General features: G+C 41.7%; 1 protein-coding gene across 22 annotated transcripts in view; it reads left to right on the forward strand.

Annotated features, from left to right (window-relative positions):
* ADGRL3 (adhesion G protein-coupled receptor L3) overlaps window positions 1-22,017 on the forward strand; it is a 530,989-nt gene that overhangs the window by 342,941 nt on the left and 166,031 nt on the right. For all 22 annotated transcript variants that reach the window (XM_052773946.1, XM_052773768.1, XM_052773863.1 and 19 more), the window contains one exon: window positions 699-1,499. In XM_052773946.1, the coding sequence (XP_052629906.1) occupies window positions 699-1,499 (801 nt within the window). The remainder of the gene's footprint in view (window positions 1-698; window positions 1,500-22,017) is intronic.

Raw genomic sequence — 22,017 nt, forward strand, 5'->3', positions numbered from 1 at the left:
TTTCCTTTCAGCATCCATACGTCATTCGTTTTTAATTGTGTGGACTGCATGTTTTGTGTGTCCTGTAGCAGCTTTGAAAGCCTCATTTCTAGTTATACTGCAGATCTGTAGATGGGTGTTCCCCCCAACTCCCTTTGCTTTAAAAGCTAAGGGATTCGCCTCTGCTTTGCTATTGGTACTCTTTAAATATTTAATATCGCTTGGGCTGTAAGGATGGGAATTTCTTTCTCGTATTTCCATTTCTAGGCCACTGTTCTGTGGGCTGCTCAAATAAATACGTGGATCAATTCCCCAGGAGTTTACCCCTTCACCTAGTAGGTACAGATTCACTGCAGAATATAATCTCGAAATACAAACCCAGAAATCCTTTGGGGGCACATATTCATTTCAGAGTTTACAAAGGCGAGTGGTCCAAGTAAGTACACCTGTAAAAATAGATTTGAAAAGCAGTAAGAAAATGAGCCACAGTTGATAGAAAGAGCAGGAAAAAAAAAATCTGTTTCGTGGAGCAAATCTTGTTCTAGAGACATGGCCGGCGGGAAGGCTAGTCTCCAGCTACAAGGCATTGCTCTTGGGTTTCCTCTGATCTTGAGTGTCCTCTGCTCCAGAACTAGAAGCTGTTGAGATGTTTGAGCCAACCACCCCCAGACAGTCATTAACTTTGTTTTTTTGTTTCAAAATCTTTTCCCCTCCGACAGTTTTTCTTTGCCCTGGACTGCTAAAAGGAGTATACCAGAGTGAACACTTATTCGAATCTGACCACCAATCTGGTGCCTGGTGCAAGGACCCTCTGCAAGCATCCGATAAGATCTACTACATGCCCTGGACGCCGTACCGGACAGACACGCTGACGGAGTACTCCTCCAAGGATGACTTCATTGCCGGGAGGCCAACCACAACATACAAACTCCCGCACCGGGTAGACGGCACGGGGTTCGTGGTGTATGACGGGGCTTTGTTCTTCAACAAGGAACGAACCAGGAACATAGTCAAGTTTGACTTGCGGACAAGGATAAAAAGCGGGGAGGCTATCATAGCTAATGCAAATTACCATGACACCTCTCCCTACCGATGGGGAGGCAAGTCTGATATAGACCTGGCTGTGGATGAGAACGGGCTGTGGGTAATCTATGCAACAGAACAAAATAATGGCAAAATAGTCATTAGCCAGTTAAACCCTTACACATTAAGGATTGAAGGGACGTGGGATACTGCCTATGACAAGAGGTCAGCTTCTAACGCCTTCATGATCTGTGGGATTTTGTATGTGGTGAAGTCTGTGTATGAAGATGACGACAATGAAGCCACAGGGAATAAAATAGACTACATATATAACACTGACCAAAGCAAGGATAGCATGGTGGATGTGCCCTTTCCAAACTCCTACCAGTACATTGCTGCTGTGGATTATAATCCCCGGGACAACCTCCTTTACGTATGGAACAACTATCACGTCGTGAAATATTCCTTGGATTTTGGCCCGCTGGACAGCAGAGCAGGTAAGGGTTTCAATACCAAGCCAAAATCTGAACTGGGCTTTCTATTTTTCTTGCAAGTAAGGTGTAAACTTGAAGTACACTCCTGTCTTACTGATCTGCCTGTGTTTCTGTAAATTAAGCCCCACCACAAGACCTATGATGAATATTAAGACATTAATATATGCAGAATATTTTTTTTAATCTTAGTTTGATATGAAATGGAGAAAGGAGTGTGCTACCCATAACTAACCTGAAACACTCTCCAAATATCCACGGTCTTGCTCGCATCACAGGGATAGCACTCTTTTCTCCATAAATGAGTTTTCCTCCGTACATCAGATCATCTTCCCTTCTGCAGGAATTTTGGCAAAACAAAGTATGGAAGATGCTGTTGCTGCAAACAGCCAGGGGAAAACTACCAGCCAGTTTAAATTACTTCATTCCATTAAGCTGGGGGAGTTTGGGCTGTTTAGGGAAGCCGTGAGCATGCACCCGCCCACAAGTGTGTGTCTAGAGTCAGGAGGGGAATCGACAACAAAATCCTCCAAATCGTTGGTTTCTTTTCTTTAAAGTTGCTCTTTTTTTTAAAGCATTTCATGACTTACTACGATTTACTATACTTTCTCTAAGAGAGGAGCATCTGGCCCCCAGAAGATTCCCAGCTTTTCCACCTTTTTTCCTGTTAGAAATTATGCTAGTAATTATTTAGTTGGGTTATATTCCCTTAACTTTAGCAACTTCTTCATTGTTTTGCAAGTATTATGTTCACAGTTGCCACTTTATTAGTAACATGACTTAGCCTAGATTGTGGTCAAACTCATATGACAGTGCAAGAATTTCCAAACAGCATTTGCCCACTCATTTTCAAATGGTTACTGCTGTACGTGATGTAGTCACAGTTATCAGGTAGTTCGTGTGGTGGACTGTGTACTTCAGAAAGGTTGAAAAAGTAAGACGAAAGGCAGAATTAATATAATTTGGACAGTAAACTTTTGATTTGTAACATGGCTGGTCCCAAAACACTCTTTTTTGTTAATAAGAAACTCAGAAGTGAATGAGTGGATTCAGGGCTTCAGATTGCAAAAGAGAAGTTGAGAGGTTTCTGTTGCTGAGCTTTTCTTTTTCTTTTCCTGTGTGCAGCCTGTTATCTATATAAAAAATGGATCAAGAGATGCTGAAAGAAACTGTGGATATGAAATCTAGGGAGGGGTGGAATAAAAGTGGTAAAATGGCAGTGAATTTCTCATTTTTATACAAAAATGTAAGGAAGAGGAGAAGGAAATCTTGAAGAGGCAGATGAACAAAACTGAGTGACTTGTTAAGAGAGGAGCAGGGATGTTTTCAATGATGTTGACCTCTGCAAGATCTCAAATGAGCAAAAAATGAAGTAATATTTCTCATTCTCCCAACTTAATGATGACCATGTACTTTCTGAGTAGTGGAGTGAAGCAGAGCAATTTGTGAGCGATTGGTTATCCCTGAGGAGTGAAAATCAATTGCATCCCTTCTATTTCACAGAGTTTCTCTCCTTTTCAGTGAATTATGTTCAGGTATTACAGCAGACTCTCTGCTGCCACTTTTTCAGATGGTGACCGTTGTCAGTAATAGCATCTTTAATTAAAAAAAAGCCGTAATCAGTGAAAAACCCAAATTTTGTACTTTCCTATAGAAAAGGAAATGGTTCTCCCCTTTTTCTCAGTCTAAGCTGGTGAGATGGGAGAGCAGATTGAAACCTTGCAGAGGGCTGAAAGTCTTTGAGGTGCAAGGATTTGATTTGTCCTTGTGTCACTCTGGTTTGAAGCCCCTTCAATTTCACTCATGTTTGGATGAGAATTTAAAATCCCCCACTGCCTCAGATGGAAAGCTGAAGCAGTTTTTGGCTTTGAGTGGTGGACATGAGAGGGTTAATCTGGTGTCAGGGAATCTGGTGAGCCTTCTCTGATGTTCCTTTTGTGGAATTTTTGGTAGCTTTGTAATGTGGGCACTAAGCTGAATTTTACATGCATTTCTCTTCTCTGAAAATTGCTGGGATTTCTTTTTTGACAGAAATGCATAAGGATCCCATTACAGGTTTAGATCCTATTTTACAGGACTTTTGAGAGGACTACTCTGATAGCAAGTGAAATTCTCAATAAGACAGCTCGAATGGGCCAAGGCATTTCAAAGTGAAGAAAAATACCTTTGCGAAGGGAGTTTACTGCTCCATTACCTGCACAGCCTGATTAGTGGGAACATTATTTTACAAGTCAGTCGAAGAGAAGCACCAATTTTGAATTGAATAGGTGAGCAAACACTTGCCTGACACCAGGGTTTTTTGCAGAGAGGAGCCAGGAGACCAGGTCTGCATGACTCGTTCTCTTCCAAGTTCAGTGCAACACGTTTTCTGGTTAGCACCAAATTTCATGGCACATTGCTTTATATATAATACTAAATATATGGCTGGCTTAAACCCAGTCTCTCCACCAAAGAGCAGAGCAGGAGCTGATGCAACACTAGGAAAGCAGTGAAGATCCAGGACATTTTTATTTGGTTATTAGTTATTTATTTTTTTACAGAATGGATTTTGGGTATGTGTTTTCCCTCTTCTCTTCCAAAATCGCCAGTGTTTCTCTGTTTAGAGCAAGGCAATGTTCAATGCAGCCATTTTCCATAGGGTTACAGTTTGAGTAGCAAAATATGTAAAACATTATCTGCTTAATTAGAAAACAAAAAAAAGATTATAAAATTGATGGGTCGAACAAATTGGTTGTTAAAAAACAATTAAGGGTGAAGTTTTAGGAGAAGAGCTCTTAAAACCAAAAATTGATCGTAACAAGAAAAGTGATATATTTAGCTACCTAAATAGCCAGTAGCATATTTGAAACGTATTTGAACTCTCAGGTATCAAACACTTGAAGGATATCTAAAATAAAAAACAGGTGCTGGGAGCTCCAGTTCACTTAGAATCAGACATTTTCAGTCTTTTCCCAAACCGTCCAGGGGAAATGGGAGGGGGCAGGATTTGCTTAGCTTATAGGAAAGGCAGGGATCACATCCTCTCGCAGTGCTTAAACACTTTTTGTGAGCTTTAATTAAAGGTCTGTTTGTGCATGTAGGTTTGGAACATATTTGAGTTCTTCACTGTCACAGAGCTTCTCTCACCCACTGTTTAAAAAAATGGGCTTTTACTCCTCAGAGTAAATGACTGTCAAAACCTGCAGTGCTCAGCTTCTGTAGCAGCTGAAGGTACCAGGGAAGACAAAACATTCTGAAGTCTTAAGTGAGGCACAAAGCTGGATTCAGCTGATGTAGAAGCAATTCAGGGCTCTTGATTGAATTAAAACCAATTGTTCATTTTTCTCAGAAATTGGAAAAGCTGCATTTTAAGAATTTGCCATGCTCGGGTTTTTTTCCTTTTGTCTGGGGTTGTTTTCATTTATCCCAAAAGCAGTTTTGAAAGCAAACACTCCTCAGTGCCTGCAAATCCCAGGAAACCTGTCATTAATGTCTACCTTCAAGAAGTGAACTTGAAGATACCAAAAGCCTCTGAAGCATATATTTTTTTGAGCTGTTTGGCCTTAAAATGAGTTTTTTGGAGGATGCTTCTCCATAAATACTCCTGAGCTTCTGGGTTATTTCTTTGTAGCTGCTTTTGAGTTTGCCAATTTGAAGCGACAGTGAGAATAGCTCTGCAACTCTAGCAGTGTTTTCCATCGCATTCTTCAAGAACTTGAACCCAGAAAAGTGTTCAGGTTATTTTTTTATGTGCCCCTCTAGACATGTGCAGGGAGAGAAATGAAAGGCTGTATCAACAGAATGAAAAATTTTCCACAACCTAATCAGTCTTAATATTCACCAGAGTTACTTGTTTTAATCATCACCCACTTGTGATACAGACTGCATAAACAAATTCAAGAAAATATCAACAAATCCTTCTCTCCAAAAAGGTAAAGTGCTCCCATCCCACTTCCTGGCGCCGTGCTGCATACAAACACGCATCTTCTGGCTTTGCATCTCTGCACCTCCCCAGGCTGTCATGGCTCCTGGCTGGGCACCACGTAGGGGTTCCTGGGCAGCAGAGAGACCAGAAGAAGAAAGTTTTGTCTTTTAAATGCCTGAGGTGCCCCACATCAGTGCTGGCAGCTGTCACGCGGGGGCTCGGGATGTGCTGGCTGAGTGTTTAGACCAGGGGTAGAGGGACTGGAGCCTGTCCCATAGCTCAGCAGTGAAGTAGTGCAGGGAAGGACTTGAACCTGGATAAGGATCCCTCTGTGCATGTCTGGGACTCGCATGTCCTGGCAAACGTTCCCAGTGACATGGAAAATAGAGACCTACTTTCGAGGAGATGTTTTGAATTGTGTCCAGGAGACCCAGGCATTACAATATGGAGTGTTTAATAGGTGTATGAAGTTAATAAATATGCCCAATACATAAGGAAGACAGTGATATGATACAGGGCTTCTAATATGGCCTCATTGTGCCTAAGTGGCTTCCATAGATTGCATATTAACACTGTGGACTGCCAGTCCGGTAATCAAATGTGATATGAAGCTTCCATCCATATCTGTGATATTTTAAAAACCTCAGAGGGTGTATGTCAAACTTTTATCCTCCACATTTTGTTAAATATTGTGGGATGCTCTCTTGACATGTGATTTCAACCATTTTATTCAGTAAGGGTTGTTGGGTTGTGGGGTTTTTTTTTTCCTAAAGCAGTTTTACAATGCAGATAAGGTGAACCCTCTGTCCTTATAATATGCTAATTAAGTGCATTTGTGTCTTGGGTAAAAGATGTGGCAGTATGGTGATGAATAAGAACTTTAAACACATATGACACCTCGTTAAAATGTAATTTTCACGTCATAAATCTGAGGCCTTTCCTTTGACAGCTGAGTAATGTGGATAGTGGGCAGAGGATCTTGAATGTTTCAAAGCTGTCACGTGCTAATAGGTAGCTGAAAGTGGCTTCCTGCGCTGCTCGCCTTTAACGCCCTACATCCTTGCCGGGGAAATACATCAAAAGGGCTGCTGAATCTTAAATCCCACTTGTGCACAGGATATGAATTGCCATCGCTTCGAGATCCCATTGCGATAAGGCATGCTTGGTATGTCTGAAGTTGAATTTGGGCTGCATTTTAATAGGCCAGCTGAGCCTTTTTGATAAGCAGCTTCTCCTGGCGGACAAGGGCCATTTTTAGGGAGCTGCTGAGTGTTTAATTGTGGCTTCTCCTGTGTTTTTATTTTCCAGTTGCTTTCCTCCCATCTAGGAGCATCCCTAGCTCTCTCGCTCCTGTTCCTCTTCATTGCTTACAGTGACAGCTGCTGGTTGCACAGTGTTGCTGGAGGTTTTCAGAGAGATCAGTGCTTGCTTTCAGCAGCCTCTGCTAAACACATATCGTGACTGGGGCCCTGGTTTTTATCCTCTAATATTTGCCCATATGTGCATGTCCCATTTATTCTATAAATATTTCAGTCCCTTTTTGCTATTTAAGATAGAAAGACAGGTCTAAGTTTGGAGGTGAAGAAAGCAGCACATCTTTTATAACAAAGCTGGCATCTCAACCTACATTTGCTGGCCAGATGGTACCTTAAGTTCAGAAGGACAGGAGGATATTTCACTTACCTGGGGCATGCTGGGATCCAGAATTGCATTTGTTCCCCATTTTGAGGCCTGATCTGTCTCTTTGTTTTCATCCTGTTTTAAATTTTCCCAGTTTGTAAAGCAACGTTTGATTAAAAATTGATAAAAAAGTATCATACCACTGGACACTTTTCTGAAATTAGGGATTTCTGCTTTTTGTCAGGAAAGCTAGAGTTTGAGTTCTTTCCTCTACCTTCTTGCAAAAAATCCTTAAAAAGTGCAAGATTCCTCAGCTTCAAAACCCTCCCTTTTTGGAGCATTTCATAAATATTAATACTGTTTGGTTAGCACAGTGGGAATATCTTCAGTGCCTCTCCAGTATGAATAAATATGTGGTTGCTCCCTCTTCCTAAATAAAAATGTACTTCTCTCAGTAGGACCATGGAACAGGAGATAGCCTTACCAAATGGAGGTGGAGGAGTCCTCCTTTTCCTTGAGTCACTGCTTCTACTATGACACACCTATCTGAGCCAGCCTGAGAAAATGGTACAGCACACCTAACCTGTCCGGGAGCTAAACCAGGATACTGCTGTATCCTCTTTGGAGATCAGTTGTTACCATTGCAAACCAAACAGGTATCTGCTATAAGACCTGCATGCCATGAAGTCACAGCCAATATCAATGCGCTGAGGTCCTTTTCCCACAGGGTCACAAGCAGGAGTGCTTGGGGACTGGTCTGGTGGGCAGCCAGTATAGTTGAAGTAGGGGAAGGGCAGCAAGATACAAAATGATTAAGCTAAACTTCACTTTCAAGCTTCAAAACAAAAGGAGACCAGAGACTTCGGCACTTCATAATCCTGTCAAACGCCAGGAGGGGGAAAGCACCTTGCCAAGAACATGTCTGAAAAGCTGAGGCGGCTGTTCCTGGCAGCAAGCATGGGATGTACTGCTGAAGATAGCGGGGTGATTGCAGAGGGGAAAAAAGCATTAACTGTGTATGAAGGATAGCGGCTTTTCCTCTTCTGCAGCAAGCTCTTTGACTTGAGGAATCAGCCTGGAGTTGTGATTAATTGTCGTTTCATTAAGTTCAAGACCACCAGGTTGTCACGCTGACATCCACCACAGCTTATCAGTCTGATGCAAATACTTTGCTCCAAACGTAGTGTTGTGGTTTAACCTCAGCCAGCAGCTAAGCACCACGCAGCCGCTCACTCACTCCTCCCCACGCAATGGGATGGGGGAGAGAATAAAAAAAAAAATAAAACCCGTGGGTTGAGATAAAGGCAGTTTAATAGGACAGAAAAGAAGAAAATAATAATAATAATAATAATAATAATAATAGCAACAATAATTATAAAAGAATTAGGATATACAAAACAAGTGATGCACAATGCAATTGCTCACCACTCACTGACTGATGCCCAGCAATCTGCTCCCCCAGGCCAAGTCCCCCAAGTTTATATACTAGGCATGACATCATATGGTATGGAATACCCCTTTGGCCAGTTTGGGTCAGCTGCCCTGGCTGTGTCCCCTCCCAACTTCTTGTGCCCCTCCAGTCTTCTTGCTGGCTGGGCATGAGAAGCTGAAAAACCCTTGACTTAGTATAAACACTATTTAGCAACAACTGAAAACATCAGTGCGTTATCAACATTATTCTCATACTAAATCCAAAACATAACACTATACCAGCTACTAGAAAAAAAAATTAACTCTCTCCCAGCCAAAACCAGGACACCCAGCTTTGAATGTTGCAGCCCTTTGGGTCTGAGATGTTTGCCAGAGGCAGGGAGCATGAGGTGACACATAGCAAATGTCTGAGGCTACCTTTTGCAGGAGGAAGGGACTGCATCATGTACTAGAGACAGCTTTTGAGCACTGGATTTTTACGCATGTTTTTTAGCAATGAATGCATCATTTATCCCTTGGCCAGCAGGTTTTGCTGGCTTGTGTGCAGCGATGGGGATCTACACAGGGTTGGGGGTTTAGCCTGGTGAGAGATTCCAGGATGTTCCATTTTTGAGTTGTTGCCTCTGCCACCTCCTCTCCTCCCACCCCAAAACAGGATTATCACCTGCCAGGCTTCTTCTCAAGGCATTACCCTCTCAGCTTAGATTATATCTGTGCATCTGATTCCTCAAGGCTGACCCTATGTAGTGCAAACGTCTTCTGCTCCCTGCAGCTCTGCTCTGGCCTGGCTGCAGAGCCACTAGCCTGGCTTGGGACATGGGGTCCCACATGCCTTCTTCATGTGCCAGCTTGTTTTTTTCCTACTGCGTTTTTAAAATGAGCAGCCTTCATTTCTGCTCCCTACTGAAAATACCTCCGCCATGGCAGCTCATGGGTCTGGATCGCTCTCCTCACTTGTCTGCCACTGATTGTGTTTGTTCTGGAAATGACTACTATAATATTTTTAGCAGCACTTATTAAGACTTGTCTCCTGAAGTCTAGTTCAATGTTGCTAATTAACTTCTTCGGTGCCGCCAGCACTCTGCAGTGCTGCCATGCCAGATTTTCTTTCTTTTTTTAACCAATAAAGCTAAGAAAGCAGATGTGGATGCCCTGCATATTCTGCTTTAGAGTCAAAGCAAGCAGAGGATGCATTGGATGTCCTTCATACTGCTGGCCTTGATACTCAGGTTAAAGAGGAGTAAAAAGCTGTTTAAGAGTAAGCTACAAAATTACTGAACCTTTACAGGGAGGCTTTACAGTGCCTTCCCTTGACTTCAGGAAGTTGTGGTGATGCCCTTAGCATCTCCCCATCCTTCAGATGTGGCAGCAAGTCAACTTTCCAGACACTTAAGGTACAACTGTGCTGATAAAAAGTACCCAAGGTATACATGAGTAATGGAAAGGTCAGCGTTATCCTCGGAAATCCAGCTGAACTCTCATGGTAGGGTTGGGTGATACGGATTGCTGATAGGAAGGAAATTTAGGTTGAAGGTACAAAAAGAATCTTGGTAGCTAGTTTGAAGATCTCCAAGTTCTGGGATAGATGGGACCAGCCATGAAGGGCTGTGAAATGCTAGTTGGCAATGCTGTCAACAGCCTGACAGGGGAAGATAGGTAGATCTCAGAAAAACGAGATAATAGGCACTTTGAAGCACACCTTCTTGAAGTGCGTTTTGGCATTAGTAACTCTGCTAAATCAAGAGAGTTGGGTATTGAAAAAAAAACAAGAATAAAGCAGTGTCCATTTCTTTCGTGTGAGTCTATCAGGTATGCATGAGTAAAGGTTCGTATAATGAAAAAGTTTCTGGGAAAAAATCCCCAAGTTCCTGGAGAGTTTCAGCTCAGCCATTATTCAGACAAATCCTCTGAAGTTGGCGGGAGTTTGGACTAGGGGCTTCAGGAGCGAGTCTGCAATGAATTTCTGTTTGTCCTGGAAGGAATTGTATTTTGCCAGTGAGAGGCTTTTTGACCTCCTGATTTGTGTCTAAAGCATCCGAAGAGGATATATAAATATAAATTGTAACCTGGAACAAATAGCGAATATCCATGTGAATTTGAGTTGCAATATCTGCCCTGCGTTTTTATGTTGAAAAGACTTTTTTTTAAGGGTGTGCTCATGATTGGAGGGTAAAGCAGATGATGAAGACTTAGGTGAAAGAGATGTGTCCATTAAAACAATGTAGCGATTGTTCACTGTAATGGGATTTCTTAACAGTAAATAGGATTTTTGCTTGATTAAAATGTGCTGAGAGGAAACAGGACTTAAGGAAAATTTCACTGAAACATGGGATTCGGTTTAAAAAGACTGGCACTGAATAAGCAAACTGGCTGTTTCATGTTACGTAGCTCCTTGGTTCTGTGTTCTCACAAAGTAGCAGCTGCTTGAGACTCAAAAGGGAGAGGGGAAAAAGCAAAGAAACATCAGAGCTGAAAACTATAGAAGTTATACACTGGCCATGACAGAAGATAGGAAAATCAGCTGCCTTTATACCAGTCTGAGCTGGCTTACTGGGATGCCATTCATGCTTCCCTCAAATAGCTGGAATAAATTAACACAGCCACTGGAGAGATGAAGCATTAGGCAGCTCTGCAATTCTTTTTCATCTGTCGATGTTTAGGACGGAGATGGGGAAAGGGCCATCTGTGTGCTGCAGGCAGGGAGAAAAAGTAAAGGCAGCATCAAGTATAGACATGCCAGCTGAGAAGTCCTTACTCCATTCATAGGGTCTTTCCAACATACCATGTGAAGAAGAGCTTTTGTGAGCCCCCTTGTATTGGCCTCAAATTCAGTTGCCCCTCGGACTGTGTTAAATTATTCCCTCTGTCCAAGGCATGCGTGAAGGATGCTGTGGCTTGCTAAGGTCAATCAGCCTGAATTCATGTGATGTTTTGCACTCCTGTACTGCTGAATTAAGCAAATGACTGGTAATGTTAATGTGAACACTGAGGCTCCAGGAGGAGGCAAATACTGAGGGAAGGCTGCATGAAGAAGAAAAAGAGGGTTTGGGGTTTTTTTTTGAGGGAGAGGTAATAAAATCTATTTGCTTGACGGAAGCATATGTATACACCGGAGGGACTAACAGCAATGAATATTTTTGGCCTTCTCCATGTAACTGCTTGCTTTTCTTACTGGACAGTGACTGCCAAGTATTTTCTTGGTGCAATATTGAGCGTGTTACAAATTATTCACAAGAAATATCCTTGGATTGACTGGAACAGAATTTATTGATAAAAGCATTGTACTCTTCACCACAAGTATCAGGATGAGTGAGGAATGCCAGTACCCAAAAACCAAGCCAAGGTGGAAAGTGCTTGGACAAGTTTCTGGTCAATTTTTATAGTTTAAGGTTCAGATTCATCCAACATTGTGTTGGGAGAGGTGCCTCTGCCTCGTGCCTTTCTTGTAAATATAAGCTTTCTTTATGGATAAACAAAGCCTCCTCCTGAGCTTGGTGGGAAGCAGATGAAGCTTTTGGGTAGCTTAAAACTGCGTAGTTAGAACATGGTGTGTTGTGTAAGGCTGCTGTAATGTGTTCTTTTCATATAAATGAGTTTCAATTGACTCTGGTATGAAGAGTAGAACAGAGAATTAAATTAGATTAATAGATTTTTTTAAGACCAGAAGGGACCATTAGCTCATTTAGTCTGACCTCTGTAATGCATTTGAATGGATTTCATCCGCTTCCTCTTGTACTGAGCCTAATGACTTGACTTTAACTGAAGTGTACCTTCCAGAAAGGCACCCAGACAATCAGTGTGTCACTTCATGGAGTGCTTTTCTTGGGTGGATATTCTCTCCCAGTGTTAAAGAGGTAAAATAATATTTGAATTATAAATGTTTTGGTTGTACTGCCCGGTCAGTGAGTCCGTTTTGTGCCTTTTTGCATCATATGTAAAAGTCAAAAATATGCTTCTTGAATTGCACTCTTTTGCACCTTGTTCAGATGGTGATCAGGAGGTTGCCTTCTTTGGGAGTTACTGGTAGGTCTGAGATTTTTTATTATTTTTTAAAGATGTTAGAAACTTGTTACATGGAGTGGGAAATTCCTGAATAGACCGAGAAAGCAAATAATTCACTAGCAATGAGAAAATAGTTTTCTGGGCACTAAAACTAAGAAAGCCTTCTACTTTCAGATGTGTACTTTATGATGAGTGCCACTAAATGTGTCTGTAAACTGTGCTTTTTAATTAGAAGAAATTACCAGTCTGCAGAGCTTGCATACTGCTCTCTTAATGCCACTTCCATTTTTATTTGAACCAGAGTGGTAGGGAGTGACATTTAAACCTCAGAGTTTGTCATCAAGTTCTAATTTTCTCGTTGATGAGAACATCTGTCCATTGGAAAGGGCAAAAACTCATTCCAGCAGTTTTTCCATAAGGTATTGGAAGATTTAATTCCAAATGGGTTTTCTGATTGTTGGTTTGGTTTTTTTGCCTTTTGTTTCCCACCCTGTTTTTAAAGGGGCCTGTATTTACACTGGGTAAAAAAAGATGATGATGCAAGGAAGTGGACTGTAGACGATACAAGAAGCACTGTGGTAAATAACCATTAATTGTATTAAGAGTGTTGTTACACCAGGTTTTTCATGTCAAAACGTACTGGCAAATTCTGGTGGCAAGAGATTATCATATTCTTAATATGCAAATATAAATTGGCTGTACTATAAAATGTCTTAATTCAGATTGAAATACTATACTGTCAGAATGTATTTTTTTCCTTCTAACACCATGTTTTGTGATATTTTGGATAAACTTCACCTTCAGGCATTTCTTTCTGGTTATTGACCACCTGTGAGAGGCTCTATCAAGGCTGTGGCTTCATTAGATTAAGCACTGTGAGAGTAGACATGTTACCCCCTCTTTCTCATTTTTTCCTTTGAGAGAAGAAACCTTAAAATGGGCATGTATCAAGGAAGGCTAGTGAAGTCCTCTCTTCCCTTTACAGTGTAATTTGTGACCACAGTGATCTTGTGCATGTTTGGAAGTCATTGCCCCAACATAGTTGACAGTGTATGCATCAACTGTAACCAAAGAAAAAAAGACTCAAATTAGCCAAAATGACCCCAAAATATCTTTGGGGCTAGCTGGTATAGGGTAGTGCCAATGGGAGTTTTGCACTGCTGATTTCCATGCAACCTGATTTGCACATCGAAGGCGGTAAGCATCGCCTTGCTGAACCATGGACTTTACGTGTTTCATTAAATTTCCCCCTTATGATGACTTCTAGGTTGGGGGGCAATGATGTGAAAAGTTTCTTTCTACAGCTTGTTGGCATTTATCAGTGACAAATGTCTTTGCTTTAGTGAGTAGATCCAGAGCTGTAAAAGCTGGTCCTCGCGAGGTAACGGTTTAGTTACAGTAACTTTATTGTCTTCTTCCTACTCTGATTTGAAAGCTGATTTAATCTTCAAAAGGAATAATCATTAAAAATATAGCATGCATTGGTGCATTTCTTTAATTCATCTTCCCTGGAAGCCTTGTGGATACAGAAGCAGCAGACATGGGTTTGTGCATGCCTGAGGTTTATCCACAGCTTGCTGACATGATGTTTAAATGTGATTCTTGCTTCTGTGCATGGATTGCAGAGACCTGTTTAGCAGCATGGTGCTAACCAGATTCCTCCAAAGTCACTTTGCAATGTGACCTATTTCCTTGCTGGAGAAGCTCAGAGGAGCCTGTTGCACCTTCTTTGTCATGGAGGTGAGGATCTTTTGAGGGAGCAGAAGCACTGGTGTTTTGGGAGGTTATCTACTACTATGTAGCCCAGGGCTGGCCAAGAATGCCCACACACCTCTGTGGGTGCATCTTGCCACAGAAGTTGCCTGTTAGCCATTGTGGGTCATGTCAAAAAATGTCTGAGGCTGTTGATACCAAACAGGGAGCCACAGAAAACGTGAGGCTTGTAGCTGGCTGCAGGTGAGGTCTTTAAACAGTAGTAGTTGAAGATGGACCTAGCAAAGGGCCAGGGACTCCAGGAGAAGAGGCTCTGTGTATCACGGAGCTGCCAATAATAATATTACATCTCCAGTAGATCCTTGATTCATCTCCTCTGCCCCTTTCCAGGTTGTTTTTTTTTATGAAGCCAAACCCTTTTCTGATGGACATGTATAAGGAGAGATGGCATCAAGGGGAAAGGAGGGCTTAGGCAGCCTTTCTTTCCACTTGGAAACCACAGGAAACAAACCAGTATTTTTGCCTAAAATTAGAAAAAAGGAGAGGTTGTCAAGTTTTATGAAATCTCTTAACATGCATGGCAGAGACTCTGGCCTATCACTAAAGGTGGCACTTCCCATAGTTGGCATGACTCACTGAAGAGAGATCTTTGAGCCTTTTAGTAAAAGTATTTATTTATTTGTTTGCTTGTTTAGAAACCTGTAAGAAAGTCCTTTGGATGTTTCAATACGGGATGTTGATGTTACCTTGTCCCCTCGGTATCTTTATAAACTTCAGTTGTCGTTGATTCTAAAGATCTGTTTTACCTATCCTGGGCTTGTCACTCTTGTACTACAAGAGAGTGATCATTTTTATTTTATTATTATTATTATTATTATTATTATTATTATTATTACATATTTAACAATAAAACTGAGTGACGTTCTATTCCCAGCTGAATCTCCAAGGAATGCAACTGTTTCTCATTATAAAGGGGAAAAAAAGTAATTAAATTTTAATTATTTTTCCCTTTTGCCCAAATATCTTCACACAGTGCAAATTAAATGAAATTATTTAACCATGACAAGCACTTCTGTCAATTAATCCCTGAGAAGTGAAGCTGGAAAATGTATGCCACACGCATGCAGGCAGTCATACACAGATGCCTGGAAAAAAGAAACCCAAAGGAGCCTAAGACAAGCATGAGTTAACTAGCCCAACAGAGCTGTGAACGGGAGTTTAAGCGATAGTGACGTCCATCCGCAAGCTGATCTGAGCTCTTTGCAGCTTCCCATCTGATACTCTGAAGAATCTTTTTCCCTTCTGGCTTAATAGCTAAAGATTAATTGAAGTTCAAGAACTCAGTATTTCTAGTAGCCTTTATACTGAAATTTAAGATGGGTAATTTAACTTTGAATTGATTTTTTTTTTCTTCAATTTGAGCTTTTAGTATGTGCATATTTTTATCTCAGCTGTGCCTGGGTTTCCTGAATTATGGGCAAGATTACCAAGAGATATTCATTAGACAAATGCATTTATTAACAACATAAAGATTGTTGTACTGAATGCCTGAAAACTGGATCCAGTTATTAGAAGAGAAAATCTTTCAGGCAATTTCAAAGCATTAAAGAAAAAATTCATCTTGTCTATCTGGATTTTTATATACCTGGTTTCATTATCTATCGAAAAACACTGGTGCTTTTTGTATGGGCAGTGCTCCAAGGTCAAAGGTTAGCCCCATTTCTGACTTTCAGCAGATTAAAAACCCTACTTGCAGTCAATGGCTGTGTCCCAGGTAAGCGACTCTTCTCCAGAAAGACCTCGTCTCACTTCTATAGGGACGTTCTCATGCACAGGCATCTGGAGGGCCCATGAGATGGTTGCTGGCATGGTAAAAGCCATACCTGCATCTCTGAGATGTTTATTTAGGCCTAATTGGTATTCAGACTTCATCTTTTAGCAGCTGAAATCAAACACTGAGCATAGAGTCGTCTGAAGCTACTGCTGGAGGAAGTACTATCGACAGTAAGTCCTGCACATTTTAGATTTATATATACATGTATGCATGTGTGTATATATAGATAGATATTTGCACGTTGATTAGATATATTTGAAAAAGTAGGATTTGCAAGCTGGCTCAGTTGCCAAGGTGATTTAACTAAATATACATTTATTCTCATGGAAGACAGGGACATACTCGGTAGTTTTACAGGCGTTGGAGGGTTTTTTCCTCCTTGGATGAAGCTGTCCCAAGCAATGCACATGTTCTGATAGATAGAAGCATTTGGTAGGCTTCCCTGACTCTACTCAGACATCAAGATGTTATGCAGACCTAATTAATTCAATTCCACACATCACTCCAAATGCAATATAGGGAACTGATACATTTCTATCCCTTTACCTATTTTCCCTCCCATACGATCCTCTAGGCAAGACTACTTGGGCTTTGGCAGTGTAGCAAAGGTCCTTGGCTCTGTTAGAGAACATCAGATGGCCAATACTAAGCTTAACGGGAAAGGAAAAAGGCCTAAACCAAACCAAAGTGGGGCAGCAAGACTGTGAAGGAATGGGCAGGTTTCCTGAGTTAGGCAATTTTCCTATGGTTTGCAGTGAAGCAGACTCGGTCCTAACTCTGACACCATTAAACTGTCTTGATTTGCTAGGCCACAGTTTCCAACCTCTGATGTTCCCAGGTACAGTCACTGCTTTGAAGACAAGAGAACATCAGCGTGATGGAAATTCAGAAGCAGATTTTTGCAGGCAGGAGCGGAGTCATCCAGGTAGCAAATGGGGACAGTTGGGACACCGCTGCTTTCAGCCTCCTCCTCTATTAAGTTTGAAGGTTTTTTATACTGCCCTGGGGCTTAGATGTAGAAAACTGTACATTTACACTACAGCACACCAAACAGCTGTCAATAGAATGATGGGGGTTTTTTTGGTTGGAAAATGTCCCATTGATACAAAATCAAAATATTTTGTGGAAACTTGTCCTTTTTTGGCAGGAAAGTATCAAAACAAGCCTTTGGGATGCTGCTGTTGTCATCAGTAATGCTAAACTGTTGTTACATTACTGCTTTATTGTTATGTTTAACATGGAACGTTTTAGTATTACCTAAGGAAAAAAAAAAATAGTTCTATGGCAATGAAAGATTTGGTGACCCTTGAGTCATGTTGTTTGAAAGTCACAACCCTTTAGAAATTTCAGCTTTTTGTTCCAGGTCATAATAAAAATAGATCCTCGCACATCACAATTTCCTTCGGAGGGCAGGTTTTTCTGACCAGCACTCGTCTGGACTCACATTATGGCCCATCAGCCCTTCCAGAGCAACGTAAAGCTCTTGTTTATTTGAGCCCTGTACCCTGGACTTGCTGCATTTTTAGACCAAGCAGAGAAACTGTGGTTTAGCTACCTGGAGGGGGTCTAACAAGGAGTATTCCCTGTCCTTTCTAGCTGGCCTTATAGATGTTTTGTGGCTGTGTCATGCTCTGCCCTTTTCCGTAGCTCATAACTTTCCTCTGCAAGTGGCAAACATTGGAAAATCTCGGCAGTCCTTGCGGGACTGACCAGGGAGAGTCTTATGTTTGCTGATCACTGGGTAGGAAGATCAGTCACACATTCTGCATTTTGCTTTGGGGGAAAAGGAGCAAGTGCACCAAGCGAATTACTGGGTGATTTATTTATTTGCAATTCTGGGATGGAATCTTTTATCTTCATAAATCTCATGTTAGGACAGATATTGTAACTATGCCCAGTGGTGATATATTTGTCTGTATAAAAATCAACGCCTTAACTGTGCATAGGGAGCAAATCTTTGTGTTTCACCCTAGCTGCATTTGATATCCAAAGTTAACTAGGATTGTCCAGTGTTTAATTACATACTAAAATGAAGCTGTGTATTTCATCTGTATTGGTAGGTGCAAGGGCTGAGATTCAGCTTCAGGCTTGCATGGAGGGATTGGCATTTAGCAGGAGGTGCATTGTGTGCCAGATTTTGTGATGGTTGGGTGCATCACACTAACAACAAACTAGCAAGGGGAGCTGAGACATGCATGATGTGGTTGAAAATGTCAAATGCCAGGCGTAGAGGCTTGACAGAGAGGTGGCCAGCAGAGCTAACTGTGAATATGGCCTTTTTTATGAGGCCATCATTTGTTGCAGAGCTAAGCACAGATGACTTTGGTTAAAAATTAGCCTTGGTGCCTTTCCAGGGTATCTCTCTGAATGAGAGGCAGGGATGGATCCAGGCCCTGCACCTTCCTGAGCTGGGCTGAATTGCTTGCTGAATTTCCTGCTTTCCTAGGAGCACAGGCTTGCTTTTCTGCTTGATGTTATGGGACCCTCCTTCTCCAACTGCAGTCTCTCCTGAATGCTTGGATGCTCACTGTTTTCTAGCTAAGTCATAGTTTGCATCTGTGGGTGGTTGTGATATTTTCTCATTTCATTGCACCCCACAGTAAGCTTATTGCCTGCTCTTTTCTGTCCATGTTAGTGCTGTATTGATAGTGTTTTAAATTGAATTCTGGACCTTTGGTCTGAAACTGGGAGATGTGGACCAGATCAAAAAGGGTTTGCTGACATCAATGTGTGTCTACACAATCGCTATCTGACAGCAGCCTATCCTTTGTTTATACATACTGATCAGTTCTTATGTTTCCAGTGCATTAATTTGTCTGTGACAATTTTCTTAGCTAAAATTTGAGCAGTAGGACTGCTGACCTCAAATGACCCTTATTTCTTCATCTTGGGAGACCTCCTACTCAATAGGAGGTCCTTATAGATGAGATCAATGACATTTTGGTAGGTGATCATCAGCTTGAGGAGATTATGATAGAATTGCTAAGTTCTGATTTGACCTGCACCCATTGAAAATGTAAGATGCATCAATTCACTGAGTCATATTATTTTAGTTCAGAAAAACATCTGAACTTATAAACAGGGTTGAAGATCCTTACCAGCTTCTGGTAGTCATAGGGTAATGCTAGGTATCTGGTCGCCTTCCCAACCCTCCCTTTTTGCCCAGCTGCCCCTAGTAAAGAAGCCTACCAACAACTGAGAGAGGAGGCCAACACGGATGAGGATTGTTGCTGGCAGCCCATCACTGTGTTGCAAATCTCTGTGTTATATTAGAAATCACTGTTAAGTGTCAATTTTTGCCCCCCTGCACAATGGCTTCTTCCCAGCTGAATGAAGTTCATTACCGTTTATATCGCTGGTCCTGTCCCAGGCTGGAGAGGCCTGGATCCACAGCTCACATGGAAAGGTGCAGCCCTGCTGAAGGCAGTGAAATTGCAGTTGTTTGCACCACTTGGTTTGGCCATTTGTCTTGAAACTGGCTTATCATCTCTGCAACCCCAGGGCATGTTGGTCTTTGCTTGCTTAATTGCCAGTTTAATCAAAACCTGTTTTAAATATGATTTCTCCCACTGAACAACTCAAGCTGTCACAGAGTTTCTGTGCATGTGTCTGGTGTACGCCATGAATAGCTAAAACGTATGGCTCTAATCCATGGTGCCATGAATCTAAGCAGACTTGAGCTTCCCAGGTGCTGTGGCTGTTTAACGATGTGCCTGTTCCCAACTTACCATCAACCTCCTTGCAGGAAGTTATCCTCAGCAGATCTGGTAGGACAGAGTACATAAGCGCTCATCTGCTCCAGTGCAAAGTCCAGTGGGCTGACTTTGTTACCACATCACTTGGGGGATTGGGCGTCTGGGGCTATATTCTGCTTTCTTCATTTTCTAACTGCCCCTCCCTAAATACAAATTTTCACAAAGATGGGCTCTATGTTTTGCTCTCTGAAGTTAAACTTAAGGGCTGTCAAATCTAGTGACCATGTTGTCGAGCTCAGTGATGGTTTTTCCAGAGCCTCAGCCTCTGTGATCACAGGATTTTCAGTTCTGTTTAAAAGTACAAAAGTCTTCTTGCATTTCTAATTGGAAAGAGAAGCTTTAAAACACAGTTCCTGAAGACTTTGAGGCACAGCAAGGAAAAGCCTAAATCCATAATATTTATTTGCTTTTGGCTTAAAAGTCTTAGCCTGTAATCTCAGAATTTGGGGGTGTCTCTCCTGACTTGTACATGCTTGAGGTTGACAGTAAAATGTCTTCCCAGCACCAGCTTTTGAGCAATGTCATTTCAAGCACCTGACAAACTAAGGCTTTTTCACAGGCTGGTTTTTTTCTGGTTGTCCCAGGAGCTCTAAGCTTGTTCCAGTCATTTGTAACCTTTGTAATCAGCTTGGCTGAAGTACCCGGGGAAAACCTGCTTCCCTGCTCATCCAGCTTGAAAAGCGGAAAGTGTAGGTATTTGCCTTCAATCCACAGCACAGACGTTTTGTTGCCCTCCACTTTTTCTTGCAATCACTCCCTTCTTTTGGTCTCACCCCTTAATAAAATCTTCTAGTGGTTTTTAAATCTCTGTTTATCCTGAGCAGAAAGCCACCTTTGTGTCAAGTAACAGGGTGTTTGCAATCTGGCCTCTCATCTGTATGAAACTAATTGGACGTTTTTGGCTGGCTTCTTGCAAAGGAAAAGCTTTCAGAGGACTTGTTCACTGAACATAGCGACACAGGATCAGACGCCAGGGTCTCCAGCCTGCTGTGAAGGTGAGCAAGTCTTGTCCTTTTCATAGATGTGCCAGTTTATCTCTTTTTTTTAGGGACTTTCCCCCCTCTATTTACTGTCCCTCTTTGCTTCTATTTGATTTGCCTGGAAATAACAACAGCATGATTCCTGAAATTCAGTAATTTTAGAAAGAAACCCCATCTCTAATTAAGTCATCCCTGGAAGGAAGGACAATGAAAGCTTGAACTCCTGCACAAAGAAGTCACCTGTGCAAAGGAGCTTAAACTCACTTTGAAATGGTAGACTGGCACAGAGAGCAGCGCAGCCACCTTCCTCAGTGGCGTTCCCCTCCATCTGTAGGGGCTGTAGAAAGGAGGTGGACTTTCGGCTGAGGCTTGCCCAGGGTTCAGGTGGTTTGCTTAAGGACTCATGGCTGGGTTTAGAAAGGTGAGCTTATGCTGCTCTGAAGGTGTCACTGCCACAGTGGGGTCCCAACTACTTCCACACTGGAAGTTTTCTTTTTAATCTCTTTTTTTTTTTCCTTTTCTTTTCTTTTCTTAAGTAGGTTGTGCTGCTCCAAGAATCCCTCTGCAGCAAGTGGGCTCGTTTGTAATACAGGTTGCTGAAAGCAAAATACTGTCTTATATCAGATTCTTGTGTACACACAATTCTTGCTGTAGTAGTCACTGAGCCATTCAACCAATGTTACTTCAATTGAAACTATTATTTCAATCAAAGCTGGAATGGCTGATATTATTGAGACTGTGTATTCAATCCCAAGGAGCCAACCCAGAAATCATACCTCCCTTTGAGTGGCACCAAATCCACTAAATGCTATTAGATATAACCCTAAACAAGAAGGATTAAACAGAGTTGCTCTTTCCTTTCCCTGATCCAGGGAAGACAGGCATGTATCCATCCTGGGCTGCTCAGCAACAAGATAGTCATTACCATTGCTCAGTGTGAAGCTAATTCTTTAAAAGTTGTGAATCCCATGTCGTTCAGGTACCTAGTCAGAGATACTGGCGTTTCTTCTTCCTTGCTTGTGTCACAAGAGGGTGAAGGAATTGCTTCATGTCACTGACAGAGGCCAGATTGGCCAGAGAATTGAAGCTTGAGTTTCTCAGTTCTTCGATCAAAAGATCATTTAAGAAACCCAAATGCAAGGTTAAGGGTTAGCCTGTTAGAGGAATTTTAGCTTGAGATGGTGATCAGGGCTAGCATACATGAATATGTAAATCTATACATTAATTAAAGCAATTAAGGGGTCGTAGCTCTAAAGGGAAAAAAGTATTTCTCTTGCATTGAGGT

The sequence above is a fragment of the Harpia harpyja genome, chromosome 2 (genome assembly GCF_026419915.1).
Source record: "Harpia harpyja isolate bHarHar1 chromosome 2, bHarHar1 primary haplotype, whole genome shotgun sequence".
Classification (NCBI taxonomy): Eukaryota; Metazoa; Chordata; class Aves; order Accipitriformes; family Accipitridae; genus Harpia; species Harpia harpyja.